Below are 19,235 nucleotides of genomic sequence, written 5' to 3'. Positions count from 1 at the left end.
GGTAGTCAGTGAGTGAGAGACGCACCAGTAGTGCAGTCGCAACGGAGCAGCAGTCGTGGACGGACCAGCAGTCCAGTCGGTCGGTTGGCGTTGAGCAGCAAGCAAGCCCCCGTTGCACGGCGTTGGGCTGGAGCCGCTGGCGGCGTGCACACGCGGTGGAACGTGAGGTGCTTCTTGCGAGTGCTACGAAGTTCGTGGCCCACCGATCTTGGACATGAAAGTTGAGTCCAACTTACCTTCGAGTCTCAACTGTCTACATTTCTTCGGCTGATCCTGGTTGTCGCCTTTGGGACATTCCCGCGAGCAACAAAGTGTGTGTATTTAAGTCGGCTAAGGTTCCTTTCGTCTTCCTGTGAAATTTAACTAAACTTCATTTATTCCCTGTGATGGAAATTCACCAGCGTTATCTTCTGCCTTTACCGGTTTGAGTGGTCGAGCGGTTCTAGGCGCTACAGTCTGGAACTGCTCGACCACTACGGTCGCAGTTTCGAATCCTGCCTCGGGCATGGATGTGTGTGATATCCTTAGGTTAGTTAGGTTTAAGTGGTTCTAAGTTCTAGGGGATTGATGACCTCAGAAGTTCAGTCCCATAGTGCTCAGAGCCATTTGAACCATTTTTTCTTCTGTCTTGTATCCGTTGACGTTCCAGTTACCTGCTCTGGTCGTTGACGTAATTTTAGGCAGTATATTTTCCTCATCATATTGTTGGTGTCCAGCGCAGCATTTAGTTCGACAGCTGAGGTGTTGTTGGTCGTTCTGGGCGCCAATATTTTGTGTGTCGTAGACTGAAATCTTGTGGTCGTTTTGGTGGTTGCGTGGAGCAGAACTGATTTGGTTGACTGGTCGGTCGGCTGTCTGTAGGTTGGGTTGCCTCCAGAATAAGAAGTCGTTGGACAGGCTGCCTGTCTCACCTGAACGGGTGATAGTGTTACAATCCCAGGCCAACTCTTGGAAACTTCTGAGTGGTGTTCCTTTTGTGTTATGTAGTAATTTCCCTGTTTGGATTTTAGTTATTTGGTTGATGTGTGGTTTCAGCCGAGTATTAATATCTCTTAAATTAATGTTCTTGTCTTGCCCTTAAGGCATGAGATTGTTATTCTTTATTTTATATGATGTGTTTTAAGATAGGCCTTCTGCCCTTTAAAATTGAAACTCTTCTTCTAGGGCTTAAGCCATTAAATTATTTGTTGGTGAGCGGCCTTCAGCTTAGTTTTAATATCTCCTAAATTAGTCCTCTGCTTTGCCCTTAAGGCATAAGATTGTTATACTTTTGAATGGGGCCTTCAGCCCAATTTACATTAAATGTTTTAAGATAAGGCCTTCTGCCTGTTGATTGAAACTCCTCTTATTGCTTAATATGCGACCTCCAGCCTAGTCCCATTAAAATTAAATTGCTAATGCCTTCAGCTGATTAGATTCAAGATTTAGACAATATTTTTGGGTGAAACGTCCAGAAGAACCTTGTATTTCAATTTTGCCTAATGTGGTCTTCAGCCTATTTAAAGTTAATCAAAGGAGGTCGATTAAAGTTTTGAGTGTTTTGTATCCTTGTTGTAATATTGTGTGTTGATAAATAAGGTTGTATGTTGAGTGCAACTGACAGAAACTCATTTTGGCCCCTTTCAACAACCTAATGCTCTCTGGCCTTCTAGCCCAGGCGTTCCAGTCGTATCTCTTGATACGAACGTTTTCAGGCTATCTAGCTGTAGCTTAGAAGTTCTGCTTGTAAGTACACTTCGATCGTGCAACTGCATCTTCCCTTCTGAGCGGTGGCCGCATGCGACGGAACTCCCACCACTACCTTCCATTGCTTCCTACTCTATCACAGTGTCTGCCCAGGTATGGTCGAAGCCATTTTGAGCACAATTCACTCCCTTGATATGACGGCATGTGAGAATCACAGTCTCTGCATGGAGACGGGGTGTCCCGTGTGTTGCGCATCCAGGAAACTCCCTGAAACTGCGCCTCTTGCACATACAGAACTAGACTCTCATGTTGATGGTCAGCGCAAGATCTGACGTGGTCACAGCTACCTGAGAATCGAAAGTATGTCATTTGCAGTGGCGATAGCAGATCTCTGTCTCTCCAACAAAACAGTAGTCTCCAATTTAAAGCAACAGCTCATGACTTTGTACCACCAAGTGTTTTGCTAGTTGTAGTTAAGTGTAAGACGCCTCGCAAACCTCCGTTACGACTCTTGTAGTTGGAATCATCAAACCAATTAATGCCTGGAAACAACTAAGAGTTTATCCTATTTTCTCTTTTATTACTAAAACATGACAGAAGGTAATTATACAAGGAAACACAATTCTGCTTAATTTGATTCAAACCTTTATTTTTCGAGCGGAAATTGGTGAAATTTGACGTCGCTTGGCATGTAACATGAACATTTATTGAATTAACAGAATAATCTACGGTCATTCAAAAACAAGTGTTGAAACCCTCTCAAAAATTAGTTACATATTTACGGTCTGTTCATGGAATTTTCTTGGCTAACGTAAATGACGATTGTCATTAGCTGTGGTGTAAAACGCAGTGTGGCCTTTTCCATGAGATCATCAAGGTCTGCTGCTGCTGCTGCTCCAGGGACGACAGTCGTAGAGCTGAGATGTGCCTTTGTAGTTACTTTACTCGTCACTTGCAGGTGCCATCACACATTTTTTGCTGTCTCGGTCACAGATCAAAGGCTCTACGCATGTGGGCTTTGGCGGCTGATATGGGTCGTCATCTTTGCAAGACTGACCCAAACCTAAAAATACAAAATTTCTGTTTTACTTTCGCAATAGATAACGAAAATCTGATCTCTTATCAAGATATTAATACAGTGAAGAGAAAATAAATTAATTATCCCGTGACATATCTTAGAGGATATTTTGTAGAAAGAGAAATCCACATTTATAACATTTGTGGATTTAGCATAAAAGTAATTGACAATCTTTACTGGAACACGCTCTTTGAATTCAGAAGTTACCAGTGGAAAGAACAGCTGTAATAGTCAAAGGAAATAGACGAGAATGGAGCACGACAGTGTTGCAGCTTATCAGCTGTGCTGTTCTTACATAGACTGAGTAGTAAATAGATAGTGTCCTGAAAGAGAATTTTAAGATTCACTTCTATAAAACAAAGTAACTGAGTCTTGTCGACAAAAAATTAGCATACAAAATGAGAAAGTAAAAGTGGTAGCAAAATAACGGACGATGGTAGAAATAAAGAAGGTATAAAATGTAGATTACTTAACTTGTACGAAAAAATAAATACATTGAAATCGAATAAAAATTTAACTCTCAGGAGGTCTTTTCTGAAGGAGTTTCTGTGGGGTGTTGAAGTGACGTGTGAGCAGTAAAAATTAGAAACAAGAGGAGAGTGGATGGTTTCGAAATATGGTGACACAAAAGAATGCTGAAGACAGGATCAGAAGGTCTGTTAACTAATGAAGATTCACTGAATAAGACTGGGAGGAAAAGTGCCACAATTTGACTAAAAATGGGGGACAGGTGATAGAGCACATTCAGAGGCATCAGCGGAAAATGTTGGAAACGTTTTAGTTAAAAACTGTATAACGACAGCAAGGGTTGAATAAAGAAAGAGGATTTAAACGCATGTGATGTGTGACATTACGCAGATAAGAAAAAAAAACGCGTGTACGGAAGACATGCGTGGAGAGCGGATTGAAACTAATCTTCAAGCTGAAGGAAAGACACCTACTGCCAAACTCACAGTTGCAATGAAAATTATGACAGCAGCTGGAGCTGATGGAAATGTAATGTTTCCATAAGTAAATAGAGTGACTTGATAGCGGCCCGTGGCGAAGACTGGAGCTTAACTTACGTTTCCAATCTTTCAGACTTTTAGCTAGTTATTCGAACAGCACTCTGCGAGCAACAGGCTGGACATACACACTACACTTTGTGAAATCTAATCTGCGGTCGAATAAACGACGTTCTTTCGTAGCAATCACAGTGACTATTCTTACAAAAATCAAGACATTGAAATTAATCTAAAACATAACAATAAAATCCATTATTGTCTTGACAGCATTTGTATTCTGCCAGTGCACATTTAGAAGTGACAGCTTCATCCCGAGAACTTACTATCTGAGGTCCTTCATGTGATGTTAACACTCTGGAAACACGTATCTGCGGAAACCAAAGTGAGATACCTCCGCCGGCGGACTCTTTCACCGCCTCGCAGCGCAAGTGGCCGAGGAGGAGGTTCAAATGGCTCTGAGCACTATGGGACTTAACATCTGAGGTCATTAGTCCCCTAGAACTTAGAACTACTTAAACCTAACTAACCTAAGGACATCACACACATCCATGCCCAGGGCAGGATTCGAACCTGCGACCGTAGCAGCAGCGCGGTTCCTCACTGAAGCGCCTAGAACCGCTCGGTCACAGTGGCCGGCAGAGGAGGAGAGGAGGGTCGAATTTCATACAGCTACCACCTGAGATGTGGACATGGGAGTACTCCACCTCCACACAGTGGGTCGACTTGCTTATGCCCTCTGCTTCCTTAAGAACAGACGCCTTGCGAAGGATCTGGCAGACAATGGGAAATGTGCCGGCAATTTGTAGACCGCTGTAGGCATTGAGACGGCTGCCAGGACGCGGCAATCTCATTAGTAGTCCGCATGTCATGTCATCCCAGAGATGAGATGTTTCAGTTCAATATAATAGTCAGCTATTCATTAAAAACAGCGAGATTATGGCGCAGTATACTCAGAATTATAGAAGAATATATGCAAATTTTGGCCAAAGCTTACAGTACTTTTGTGAAATTTGTTCATCTCTTTCGTGTATGATACCCCAATGTAACACTCACATGTCCATATGTTCATATATGTAGTTCTCAAAGATGACACTACAGGTCTCAAAGAACGTTACAAACAAAATAATAAACCAGCAACTGCAGTCATCTCTGAAAACAGCACGCAGAATTGACAACAGAGTAACAGTCTCAAAGGTGCCACATGTTCAGCCAAAAGGCGTCAGACTAGACATTTTGCATACCTTAGCAATTAAGAAGCATTCTGTACCAAACTCCCAATCTATCCCCATGGAGACCTACTAACGTCAGCAAATTTGTCAGCATGTAAACACACCCATTCACCCTCCCCCCTCCCTCCACACACACACACACACACACACACACACACACACACACACAGCTGGCCGTGGTGGCCAGCGGTTCTAGGCGCTACAGTCAGGAACCGCGCGACCGCTACGGTCGCAGGTTCGAATCCTGCCTCGGGCATGGTTGTAGGGGACTGATGACCTCAGAAGTTAAGTCCCATAGTGCTCAGAGCCATTTGAACCATTTGAACATACACACACACACAGACACACACACTCATCGTTGCTAAGGCACTTTTACAGGTCATCTCTGTTTCTCTTCCCACTTTTACCCTTCCCTACAGTTCACTATTTTTCATTGTGCTCTACCTGGTTACATAAATGCGTTTACTACTAATAAACTCGTTAATTTGCCATATTAATAAACAGTTATTACAAATGGTATAAAAGGCTTTTGTTATTGTATTTATGCATCAACTAGAATTTGTATCTCTATGAAAGCCAGTACCTTGTCAAATGATTCCCTTACGTTTTTAGGAATTCGTACCTCAATCGACAAAAACAGAAACCTTATAAAATCACTTTGTCTGCCTGTCGGTCGGTCTCTGTTGACTGTTAAAAACAATTTTTTCTCAGGAAGAGGTACACGCATTAAACTGAAATTTGTGTCACAAACTAAGGTCCATATTTTGATACTCACAAAGCCACTCATCAAATTATATGAATGCACGGTGTCAGTTCTTTCGGTCATGTCCGGAAGAACAGAGACCACGCGGAATCCGCAGCTATGGTACATTATATATAAATTGAAAGTGGAGCAGTGGGGAGAAAGGAGAGGGAAGGGGTTACTGATGTCAGCTCCATCAGGAATATTACGCAGAATCAGTGGTGACGACTGAAATTGTATACAGGACCCGGATTGGAACCTGGGATCTCTTGCCTACTGGGCAGGTGTGCTAACCACTTCATCATCCGGGACATAGTAATACCGCAACCACGCAGACTTGCTCGGCACGTTTCACCGAGGACCCACATTCCCACCGAGCACAATGTCCGCGTGCTTAGCTGGGTGGTAACGTGCTTGCCTCCCATGCACTTCGCCCGGGTTCGATCCCCGGCCGAGTGGAGATTTTCTCCGCTCACGCACTTGATGTTGTCATCATCATCATCATTTCATCCCCATCATCGGCCGCAAGTCGCTCAGTGTGGCGCCCACTGAAATAAGACTTGCCCTTGGCGGCAGAACCCGAATGGGACCTCCAGGCCAACAATGCCATACGATCATTTCGTTTACCGAGCGTCATCTATCCGCAGTCGCTGTCCACTTCCTCCATGCTCGCTACTCTGAGGTTCCCACGGGACGTGGGATGTTCAAAAATGTGTGTGAAATCTTATGGGACTTAATTGCTAAGGTCATCATTCCCTAAGTTTACACACTACGTAACCTAAATTATTCTAAGGACAAACACACACACCCATGCCCGAGGGAGGACTCGAACCTCCGCCGGGACTAGCCGAACAGTCCATGACTGGAGCGCACAAGACCGCTCGACCAATCCCGCGCAGTGGACGTGGGATGTACTTGTGCGTCTGCACTGACGAAAGTGGCTCCATTGGCCATCTAGGCGAATCAATTATATGAACGCGCGGTGTCTGTTCTTTGGGACTTCCCATTGACCTAGAACCATGAAATTTGCCAAGAAGCAAGATTTTACTGTACTAGTTCATATGACTGAAATGGCTCTAAGCAGTATGGGATCATCAGTTCCCTAGACTTGGAAATACTTAAACCTATCTAACCTGAGGACATGATATACATCCATGTCCGAGGCAGGATTCGAACCTGCGACCGTAGCAGCAGCGTGGTTCCGGACTGAAGTGCCTAGAACCGCTCGGCCACAGTGACCGGTCTACTGTACAAGTAAAGGAACAAATCCGAAATTTGTAATTGTATTGCACGAAAAAAATTGTCATTTGTTACCTGTCTCTCCGCCTGGCTGATAAGCCCGCGTTTTCTCAGGAACGGGTAGGCGTAACAGATTGAAAATTATGTCCTACACTAAGGCCTATAGCTCCTTGGCGATGTAATAAATGCAACCTCCTAAGTCAATGCAGCCAAAAGATACGGCCGTTAGTTTCACATATTTCGCTACTCGCAAACTCACTCGTCGACACCTATACGGTACTTCCCATTAGCAAAAAGCAAGGTTTCACAGTTCAAGTAAAGGAAAAAATACGTAAAGATATGAAAAAGATATTTTTGTCATTTGTTATTCGACATCAAATTTAAAATTAAAACATTCTCGAAAGTCTTGGAATCCCTGGGAGCGACATCTTGTCAGTATCAATGTCGACCCCAAGTAAATATCGCAGTGATTCTCGATTCCCAGAATGGATGAACTGTCTGTATACATAATTAAGTTTGTTCAGAACCTTCCGCATTTTGATGTTATACACAAAAAGAAATAAAAAAATTTCCATGGTGTATTAAGATTCTACATTTAGTCTGCCATAACTATGTATATATTCTAGCATAATTTCGCAATTAGTAGTGAAGAATACAGTGTAAGCTTCACAGCTACATGTTTATGGTGTATTGAAATTGTAACGAAGGTTCTTCTACAACAACAGGGTCCTGATGAAGAGTGTGTGAAGTTCCAAAGATAAACTACACTACTGGCCATTAAAATTGCTACACAACGAAGATGACGTGCTACAGACGCTAAATTTAACCGCCAAGAAGAAGATGCTGTGATATGCAAATGATTAGCTTTTCAGAGCATTCACCCAAGGTTGGCGCCGGTGGCGACACCTACTACGTGCTGACATGATGAAAGTTTCCAACCGATTTCTCATACACAAACAGCAGTTGACCGAGGTTGTCTGGTGAAACGTTGTTGTGATGCCTCGTGTAAGGAGGAGAAATGCGTACCATCACGTTTCCGACTTTGATAAAGGTCGGATTGTAGCTAATCGCGATTGCGGTTTATCGTATCGCGGCATTGATGCTCTCGTTGGTCGAGATCCAATAACTGTTAGCAGAATATGGAATCGGTGGGTTCAGGAGGGTAATACGGAACGCCGTGCTGGATCCCAACGGCCTCGTATCACTAGCAGTCGAGATGAACGGCATATTATCCGCATGGCTGTAACGGATCGTGCAGCCACGTCTCGATCCCTGAGTCAACAGATGGGGACGTTTGCATGACAACAACCATTTGCACGAACAATTCGACGACGTTTGCAGCAGCACCGACTATCAGCTCGGAGACCATGGCTGGGGTTACCCCTGACGCTGCATCACAGACAGGAGTGCCTTCGATGGTGTACTCAACGACGAACCTGGGTGTATTTATGGCAAAACGTCATTTTTTCAGATGAATCCAGGTTCTGTTTACAGCATCATGATGGTCGAATCCGTGTTTGGCTACATCGCGGTAAACGCACATTGGAAGCGTGTTTTCGTGATCCCCATACTGGCGTATCACCCGGCGCGATGGTAATGGGGTGCCATTGGTTACACGTCTCGGTCACCTCTTGTTCGCATTGACGGCACTTTGGACAGTGGACGTTAAATTTCAAATATGTTACGACCCATGGCTCTACCCTTCATTCGATCCCTGCGAAACCCTACATTTCAGCAGGATAACGCACGACCGCATGTTGCAGGTCCTGTACGGGCCTCTCTGGATACAGAAAATGTTCGACTGCTGCCCTGGCCAGCACATTCTCCAGATCTCTCACCAACTGAACACGTCTGATCAATGGTGGCCGAGCAACTGGCTCGTCACAATAGACCAGTCACTACTGTTGATGAAGTGTGATATCGTGTTGAATCTGCATGGGCAGCTGTACCTGTACAAGGCATTCAAGCTCTGTTTACCTCAATGCCCAGGCGTATCAAGGCCGTGATTACGGCCAGAGGTGGTTGTTCTGGGTACTGATTTCTCAGTATCTATGAACCTAAATTGCGTGAAAATGTAATCACGTGTTAGTTCCAGTATAATGTATCTGTCCAATCAATACCCGTTTATCATCTGCATTTCTTCTTGGTGTGGCAGTTTTAATGGCCAGTAGTGTAGGTGTCCAGATACGTCGGATAGTGCACCAATGTCACAACTCTGTAACAGTTACTATCTACTTACAGTGTAGCCTACTTATCTGAGAGCGAATACAGTAAGAATCTTTGGTTCTGTAGCAGAGCATGCCCTGTTTTCAAACTTCCTGGCCTGTTAACATGGTAGCAATTGTAATTGCCAGTAGTGTAACAAAGTAAAAATGCTATAGTGTCACTAGAGGCAATTTATTATTTATGTTCAGGTCTGCTCCCTTTACGCAACATGACAGATCTAACTGTTTTGTGTGTGTCGAGTTTTCATTAACAATTAGGGATCAGTGGAAACTGTAGAGGGTGTTCGAGAATGTGAACGTTATTCAATAATGCAGAAGGTGAGAATAAATTTGAAAGCGGAAAGGTAAGAAATGCGGAGAACTTGCCAACGTATTTGGGACAGATGTCACAGAGGCCGCAGAAACTGCCCCTGTATATGAAAACTCCGCCGCGTGCTTTGCACAGGTCGGGGTCGATCCAGAGGCACCTCACACTGAAGTAGCGGCAGAACTCGTTTTCAGCTCCTGTGTACTGCGCAAGCGCGAGCACTACTAACACGACAACCAGCTTCCCATTCATCTGGAAGAAAAATCATTATGAAACAAATAATCACACAGATACCATTGTGAGTAGTTATCAAGAGCCGGTCCCATAGCAGGTAAACACGGGGAGACGCATCACTTATGGTGTTATAATGCGTAACTCATAAGCACTAGGTTATCACAATGACTGAGATAACTGTCTTACTGACAAGAACTTCTAGAGTCAGGTCACACTTGGGTCACTTATAATCAAAGTTACCTCCCTCTCCCGCCCCCCTCTTCCTGGGGAATGACCGGCAACCAATCAGGGTCATCCAGAAAAACCGCACACATTGTAGCCAACTACGCAAGTTACGTTCATACAGTTACGAAAAGTTGGTCGGTATGCTTTCAGATATCTAGCTTTGGTTACTTTTCAAGGTTACCCAATTACTCTTTTAACTCACACATGTAGAGAAATGTAAATAGGAAGCTTTTTAGTATTGTCGCTAGATTAGTGAATAAGAAACAAATAATATTGTGTAGAACACTTTATTAATTTTTTGCATATACATTTACATACAGAAAGCAACTCTTTCTTTCCGTTCGTTTTTTGAACTTTTAGATAAATCCAACTTAATTTTGAACTTATAATTTAAATCTACATTACAATCACATATCTGCATTTCTTTCTCCACCCAGCAATATGACAAGAATAAAGAAGCAATATTCTCGAATTCTAACACGTATTTAATTTTTACCTTGTAAAGTATCAGTTTTATAGTTTTAACCATTATCTCTGTTCCTTCCTGCAATTCTTGTTTGCGAGAGCTTTTGGGAATTTTTAATTTGCCTCTTCTCACCTGCATAACACTCCTGTTGAAGCACTGCACAACTTCATGGGTGTACGCTGACAAGTCTTTTGCTACAGATTCTTGCAAGATTTCCAATACAGAACTTTGAATTTACAGGTTTTACAACAAGTTTACGTTAAAAATGTAGTTATTCTATCAGTTTTAAACTCTGCGAACGGCTGTTCTATTTTTAGATGCACAGCGTCCAGTGCTCCATATTTGTGTAGAATATAATCATCCTTTTTAAGCAGATCCAAACAGGAAAGGAGGCTTACGACAAAATTTTTCTTATATCCTTGGATGCAGTAAATGTTCTAGATTCCATTGTTTTCGGACAGTACTCCAACACATGCCTAATTTCCATCGATGTTTACTGTGATTGCGGATGTTTTATATTCCCCAGTCGTAGCCACATTTTTTCATGCTGTGTGACTGAAGTATTATGTGAACCTTACTTGCACATTTGCATCTTCTTTTTACAGTTGCAGCAGTTTATTTATCATAAGTCCTACGAAAAAGAACAAATGTATCGCACAGACTTCTGGCATTCCACACTGAAGAATTTACGCCTCTAAGTGCAGTTGATACGTTGTGTGTACGAGAAAGAAAACTAGAAATGGAGGTCATCGAAATAAAAAGTCGGAAACTAGAGTATACGGTGAAGACACCTGGCACAAAGGAAGAATATAAACTGCAACTGGGAAAAGAAGAAGCTATTTCAGATGTGCAAGCAAGTTTTACATATTAGTCACGTGTCAGAGTAGTGTCTGAAATCAATGGAAACGAGAAAGTTTACTACAGTAAGGCTAAACGATTTTTTTAAATATTATCTCCATTCCCATTTGGATCTGTATGGAACAGGATGGTTATATTCTACCCAGAGGGGGAGCAGTGGGCGACGTGCACCTACTAATAGAACAACCTGTTGCAGAGTTGTAACCCTAACAGTATAAAGGCATTTTTCATACTGCATATTACCAAGGAGGGGGGGAGGGAGGGCGGTTCTTTATGCCCACCATGCAAAGAATGAAAATAATTGTTTAATTGATGTTGACGTATATTAAAAACATAGTCTTTAAACAGATGCTGATGTGTCAGTAGGGTCCAGAACCTGAAAATATGTTTCAGCACACTCTTAGCAATCTCAATGCCCTTTCAATAACGTATAATACTAATGGGGCAGGGAACAGAGTACTTCATGCCTACCATTAAAGAAAATTTAAAATGCAAAAGTCGCAAACTTTTGTTGACTTTTATCCACAACATACATTCTAAAGAAATACTGACGTGTAAGAAAGGTCCTGAAACCGAAAATATTGAATATGACATTCTATAGGGGAAAGTGCTTCTGCTACTAAGACTTAAAGTTCTGTGTTAAGTATAGCTGAAAAATTTAAAACATTTATGGAATCTGGTAGAAGAATTCATTTAAAACAACAATTTTTTTCACAATTTTAAAATGAAAAGTAACTGGCTAGACTACAATACTTTCAAAATGTGGGCACAAAGTCCTCCACCTTCCTTGATATTGCGGGGGTTAAGACTGGTGTTATTTTTAAATTTAATGAACATTCATTTTTTAAAGTTGTAAACTCTATGTCCAGCTCGGAAATTCTGCAAGAATCTGTAGCAAACGAGTTGCCAGCGTACACTCAGCAAGAAGTGAAGTGCTTTAACAGTTATGTTTAAATTAAAATTTTTGAATGCTTTCGCCTAGAAGAACTACAAGAAGGAACAGACGTTTAATAGTTAAAACTATAAAAATATATTTTCCAGGAAGAAAATTAGATACATATTAGAATTCGAGAATATTGCTTCTTTCTATTTGTCGATTTGCTGATTGTAGAAAAAGATACAGGGAGGTGATTCTAATGCAGATTTAAAATATAAGTTAAAAATTACTTTGGATGTTACTGGAAGTTCAGAAAACAAATATTATAAAGAGTGTTTCTGTATGAAAATATATATGCAAAAAATGAAGTTCTGTGTGCAATTATTTGTTTCTTATGCGGTATCTTACTAAAAGTCCTAAGTCCTATTTACATTTATCTACATATTGTCTTTGGTTGCATAGTTGAGTCAGCTTGAAAAATAGCTATGTAGCTGAAAGTGTAGCAACTCCCTTATTGTACCTATATGACACAGTCTGCAGTGAACTTAAGACATGAAAGCGGCTAAACCACATCATGACCAGTATACCCACTGATAACTTACTACTTATCATATAGCTGGACATGTGAGTTTTCTCTCCGCAATGCCCCCAGGTTTCTACCAGCCCTTGATAACTACTATCGTGAACAACAAGTACAGAACCAGTAAACAAAATAATTTGTGTTATTGGGCTAAGGGCAATGGAGACGCCATAGAAACAGAGAGGGGAATCAGTAACAGCGTATACTATACTATTCGTATGCCTGGAGCTCTATCACATGCCACAGATCTATATGCCAATGTCCTGCATAACATAACAATTAAATATTGGTTGTCACATTTGTTTGACAACACTCCTCGGACAATATTTGTTCAAAATGCAACGTGAATGAATCCATGTTTCATCTGAATAAACTAAAGACCACTTCAATTCAAGAGCTTCTTATTTTCTGTAAATACAATGTTTGAAACAATGTTGTCTAGATGGCACTTGATTACCCTTTTAGTCTTGCACCGTTTGCTATAAAATCTCAAGCCAAAATATTTATCTTTCATAGTTTACTTGTTACCAAGCAATGAAATTTCCACGAACCACTTTTTACCCAAAAAAACATAACAATAAAATTATTGATACCTAACCATTTTGTGGGATTTACAATCTAATACCAAATTTGTGCAATGCGTGACAGAAGGAATGAAGCAATCAGGGGGTAAAGAGGAAACAAAATGAAACTTCACAGGTTGAGAGGGTATGTGTCGTTAGTGATTACAAAATAAAGTCAGATTTACAAATCTGGTTCACATCGCTCTGAGCACGAAGGGACTTAACATCTGAGGTCATCAGTCCCCTAGACTTAGAACCACTTAAACCTAACTAAGGACGTCACACACATCCATGCCCGAGGCAGGATTCGAACCTGAGACCGTAGCAGCAGCGCGGTCCCGGACTGAAGCGCCTAGAACTGCTAGGCCACAACGGCCGGCAAGCCCACTAATCACATTGAACCTCCCTGATGTGGTCGCATACACTGATTCGGTTAGGAAGGGTGCATCTCCTGATGCAAGCTGGCTCACAGCTGTTGTTATTGGGCCTTGATATACTGGGCACTGGCAGTTGGATGGAATTCACGTCCTAGCCAGTCCCACGTCTAATCAGTGGGGGAGAGATCTAGGGATCTTGCTGCCATGTGAAAGACTCTTCACCTAGCAGACAGTTAACAGACACAGGCACCATGTGTGGACATATTGTCACATGAGAGGTAACATATGAGGATGCAGGATGTCTATGACATACCGTTGTGCCATAGAATTTCCCTCAATCACCACTGGTGATGGTTCCCCACAACATGATGCCCAGAGTAACACAGCTGTGACTCTCCAAAACATCTGAGGAATTGGACATCCTCCCAGCTCGCTGCCTCGGCTGTCGACAATGATCGTCTGCGGTACTGCAGAACAGTAATTCATCACTGAAAACAATGTGGCGCCAATCACCAGCAGCTCATGCTTCCTGGTCACAGCACAACTCCAGACACAGTCGTTTTATGTTGTGGTATTAGTCTACACTTGAGATGGTAATTCCGTAATCCAGCTGCTGCAAGTCTATGACCAAAGGTGCAGGATGACACATAATATTACAAAAAGTCCATTACCCGATCTTGGATTGTAGGCGCAAACGTGAAGGGTTTAAGGTGTACTTCATGCACAGTGTGACGGTCGTCCAGTGTGGCTGTCAGACATGGTCCACTGGAATCTTCACAAAGATTATGCCTGCTCTTACATTCCAAACAGTCCGTCATCAGGCCACTGCCACATCCGAATGACCCACAAATCGACTAGCTGGCCTAATGGAGACTCACAATGAGGATCTTTCCAAACTTTGGCAGGTAATAACGATGCTGTCTTTCATGAGTATGTGACGACACCAAGTCCTACTAAGTGGTCACTGTTCTGTAGCTCTTCAGGTCTCTTCCACAGGGTGACCCAGAAATATTGTGACAAACTGCGAGAGGTTGTAGAGGGTGTCTTGAAGAAGAAATTCAGGATAGGAACCCATGTCCGGAAACATCATTCAATGGCTCTATAGTGCTTCAGTGTTATAAACTGCGACACCTACCACCAGGTAGCCCCTTCAGCAGCAAACATAACTTTGTACACTTATGGACTGTAGGTGGAGTGTCTCGCAATATCTTTTGTTGTTAAGTGAATGGGACTAATTGCCACCATAGCGAGTGGAGAAGATGGAGCTAGCTGTTGCGTAGACAGGCCTTGTCTTCTATGAATGATCTTAGTGGATGATGGTTTTAGACACTGGTTTCCATCTGCAGTTTATTTTTCTCCTGTATGCCGAAAAACACTGCAGATTTTATAAATAAACTGCTGGTAGAAAACCGTGGAACCGTCATCCATTAAGGCAACTGAGCATCGCATTCACAGGAGAGAAGGCCTTTCTGTGCAGCAGCTTCTCCACTGGCGATCGTGCAGTTATTTGTGATGACTGAATAACAAAGAGTATAGCGAGATGTTGTGGCTGACATCTGTCAGTGTACAAAGTCACATTTGCTGCTGAAGGGGTGGCCTAGTGACAGGCGCTGGTACCTATAACTCTGACACTCTGTAGCATCGTCGGGTAACGTTTCTGACCACAGGTTCCTATCCTCGATTTGTTCCTCAAGCTACCACCTCCATCCCAGAAAGTTTCTCACAGCCTTTCTGGCACACTCTGTGTACCCAACTAGGACTGGTAACAACACTAAACATGAACAACACTAATTCAGAATGAGATTTTCACTCTGCAGCGGAGTGTGCGCTGATATGAAACTTCCCGGCAGATTAAAACTGTGTGCCCGACCGAGACTCGAACTCGGGACCTTTGCCTTTCGCGGGCAAGTGCTCTGCCATCTGAGCTACCGAAGCATGACTCAGGCCCGGTACTCACAGCTTTACTTCTGCCAGTATCCATCTCCTACCTTCCAAACTTTACAGAAGCTCTTCTGCGAAACTTGCAGAACTAGCACTCCTGAAAGAAAGGATATTGCGGAGACATGGCTTAGCCACAGCCTGGGGGATGTTTCCAGAATGAGATTTTCACTCTGCAGCGGAGTGTGCGCTGATATGAAACTTCCTGGCAGATTAAAACAGTTTTAATCTGCCAGGAAGTTCCAACACTAATTCACTCTGCAGACCATTGTCACAGAGAATTGCTTTGCTAATCATTTACATTTACACTGACAGCCAACCATGTCTTTTGTGTGCTTTACACCTTTTATCAGGCAGTAGGAAAGTAAAGAACATTAAGATTCTCAGGGAATCTACAGGTTAACATAAAAATTGTGCTATGATGCAATCCGAAGAAAATACCCATATGTGTGTCTAAAAAAATAATTTTGTGTGTTTGTTACTTTTTGCAAAAAAAAAAAAAAAAAGGTCGTGATTTGTAATCCAGCGTATTCGACGAAAGTGGCTGCTTTGTGACTTCATTGCATTCTGTAAATTGGAAAGAACAATAAAAGGAGGAGTTTAGCCGAGACTTAATAAGACACATAAAGAAAAAAGTTGAGGTACTTTTTACTGGCGCTTTATGCTGGAAGCAGTACTTTGAAATGGACAAAATATTACTGAACGAAAGATTCTGTGAGAAGAAACCAGGATTCAGCGTATTATCAAACATTGTATTCCACTGGTTCTAGAAGCAACAGGATAATTATCATAGAAGTCGTCAGTTGGAAAACTTAACAGTGAAATTAACATGCGTCTTAGATAAAGGAAAAAAGTGGAATTGACAAAACCGACCCAACGTACATAGCACGAAGAAAACTGCGCCTGAAGAATAGGCCTCTACGAAAGTCGGGATGACGCAGATGTACATTAGCTCTATAGATGAGAAAGTTTCTAACGGCGTACGTTGATTCATCAACATGTTAGGATAGCAAGTGCACATGTCTATGAGGCTGTGCAGGGATTAGCACACAGAGTTCCTGTTCGGAACGTTGGGTTATTCAAACGCTGTAAGGCCAGTCTAAATCGTCTTAAGCTTTTTCCGGATTGGTTCCTTTTAAAAAAATACAAGCGATTCTCTTTCTCATTTTTCCCTCTATCTGAGCATGTGCATCGTCTCTGATGACCACGTCATCGACGATACGTTAAAACTTAATCTTCATTGTATACTATAACTTGTGTGAAGCCATTTTAAATTGTGAAGCTTGATCGAAAAGGATATTCACATGGTACCTTCTGTTTGTCGAAGTCTAGAAGTGTCACTGAGCGCTGCGTACTGCAGAAATCACAGTCTGAAGTTCACTGCGGGGTTTCATTATACCAGCGCCGTTGATGATACGTGACGCATTACAAAGAGGATAAATTAGTACGCGACGTTCTTATCTGTAACTCACAGTTTTTTGAATGAAGAAAATTATACAGATTTATCATTTTTCGTAGATTTGTTCTTCTCAGTATCATTACAGGAAGTGTGCACTTCTAAATGAATTATAGGACAAAATTTCCATTTTGTGTAATGAATGGAACCTCTATTTAAATGTGGATAAATGTAAAACAACGCCTACAACAAAGAGAAATAACGCTATAGTATCTGATTAGTGCTGAATGCGTTAAACACGACACGTATTGGCTCCAATAGAGAAAGCGAATGGAAGGATTTTGGGAGAATGCAATCCATCTGTAAAATAATTGCAAGATGTTAGTTCACTATTGTTCCATCATTTCGTGTCCTTATCAAGTAAGCACGTTGGTAAGCAGGAAAGAATTTCAGAGACCGTAGAAGATCGGTATAGCCTATACCACAGTGTAACAGAAGCGCTAGGAGAACTCAAATGGCAATCCTTGGGAGAAAGACGACGAAGTTCTCGCTTAACACTTCGAGTAGCATGTGCGACCATCAAGCTGCCACCATTGCTATCTCGCGTGGAGTTCATGAGATTAGGGGAAAGGAATCAGGGTGCGTACAGAGTTGTACAGAGTCATTTTTTCCCGCTCAATACGCGAAAGGAAGAGGAAAGAAAGTCGATAATACTGGTTCGGTGTATCCTGCGTCATGCACTGTGCCGTGGTTCAAGGAGTATTCATGTAGAAATAAATTTGATTATAACCTGAGCCATAGTTACAAAATGCACATAGAGTCTCGAAAAATAAAAATTTAGATCAGTTAACTACAATGGAGACTGCATCACGTGGTAAGAATGAAGTTTAAGGTATTAAAGTGCCAAAATGACTTGATACTTTGACAATGTGTCGGCATGCTACTACCAGGTGTTCAGGAGAGCCTTTCATCTTTCGCATCCGACGAGATACCCGCTCTAAACTATTTCGACATCTCCGGTAGGAAACACTATAATCTCACAGCATATATTTGTTCAATATTTTCAACGATTAGAAGTTGGGTTTTACTTTAACCGGACCACTTTTTGTTCGAAGCCCGAATATATTTTTTTATTTTTAAATTGGCATTCCCGCGGTGTTGGAGAGTCTAGGCCTGTTGGGAGCCTGTGATGAGAAACTGCATTGTTAACTCACCCTGATCTGGAAGAAGTCGTCTTGGAAACTGCTTGTTCTTGGCCCATTCTGTCGTCTATATACCAAGACCACTTACTCGATATGATAGTTGCTTTCCCTGTTATCACGTGTTGCTCACCTTGGCGGGGTTTGTTGGGTTGCAACTGCAGGCCAACGTTTCTGTTTATCGGACTGTGCGTGAAAAGTTGCACGTAACCGGTATGGAAAGAGAGGCGTTTAATGCTGATACACAACGGAGGGGACAAGCTAATAACATCCTAGTATCAGAAAGGGAGTTATCACTCTCGTACGAGCTGGTGTGAGTGACAAAATTTATTTTCAGAACGGTAACATTACTGCTGGTAGTATCAAAGGCTATAATAAATACAGATCCACTAAATGCGTACAGATATACTGATATTCCCATGGTACAAGAGTGCTATAAGCACAACCTATACAACCCCAGTGTTAGGTCCTAGACGCCTTCAGGTACTTGGGAAAGTCGGTTCAAGTGGGGTTTACCTAGAAACTCGGAGAAATTATTAGTTCTGGGGAAACATGTACCACAGTGATAGGTTGCCCAGATTTCTATGAAGTTTGGAAGGTAGGTGAAGGGTACTGACTGGAGTAAAGCTGTGTGGACAAACCGTGAGTCGTGTCTGGATAGCTGAGTCGGTGAGGGCATTGTCCGCAGAACACAAAACTTCTGGGTTCGATTCACGTAGGACTGAGCCAGAAAGTTTCAAAACAGGGCATATTCCGCTGTACAATGAAAGGTTCTTACTGTACACGCTCTCAATTAAGCAGGATACAGTGTATGCAATAGGTACCTGTTACAACATGATGGCATTGCTACACTATGTAGTCAAAAGCATTTGGACATTTATTAGTAGATACTGATATGTTGTGTGTCCACCCTTCGCTTTTAAGACGGATTGAAAGTTGTGGGGACACTTCGAATGAGACGTCTGAATGTGTGTGGAGGAATGGTAACCCAGTCTTCACGAACAACCGTAAC

At 42.2% G+C, this 19,235-nt stretch overlaps 1 protein-coding gene across 1 annotated transcript; it reads right to left on the bottom strand.

Annotated features, from left to right (window-relative positions):
• Nucleotides 1-2,314: 2,314 nt before the first annotated feature.
• On the bottom strand, nucleotides 2,315-18,267 carry LOC126336550 (uncharacterized). The gene is made up of 3 exons (XM_050000383.1): nucleotides 18,239-18,267; nucleotides 9,570-9,762; nucleotides 2,315-2,749 (listed from the first exon to the last, which is right to left on the bottom strand). Exons 2-3 carry the CDS (start codon nucleotides 9,760-9,762, stop codon nucleotides 2,628-2,630), a joined length of 315 nt encoding a protein of 104 aa, XP_049856340.1. The 5' UTR covers nucleotides 18,239-18,267; the 3' UTR covers nucleotides 2,315-2,627.
• Nucleotides 18,268-19,235: the final 968 nt, after the last annotated feature.

The sequence above is a fragment of the Schistocerca gregaria genome, chromosome 2 (genome assembly GCF_023897955.1).
Source record: "Schistocerca gregaria isolate iqSchGreg1 chromosome 2, iqSchGreg1.2, whole genome shotgun sequence".
Taxonomy (NCBI): domain Eukaryota; kingdom Metazoa; phylum Arthropoda; class Insecta; order Orthoptera; family Acrididae; genus Schistocerca; species Schistocerca gregaria.
This window is presented reverse-complemented; position numbering and strand designations above follow the sequence as displayed.

What these genes read in the sequence shown, in the direction of transcription:
- LOC126336550 (XM_050000383.1), bottom strand. Translation starts at nt 9,762, where the DNA reads ATGAATGGGAAGCTGGTTGTCGTGTTAGTAGTGCTCGCGCTTGCGCAG. An exon ending in CATCTGTCCCAAATACGTTG is followed by an intron (nt 2,750 to 9,569) that starts GCAAGTTCTCCG and finishes TTGTATTTTTAG; the next exon opens with GTTTGGGTCAGTCTTGCAAA.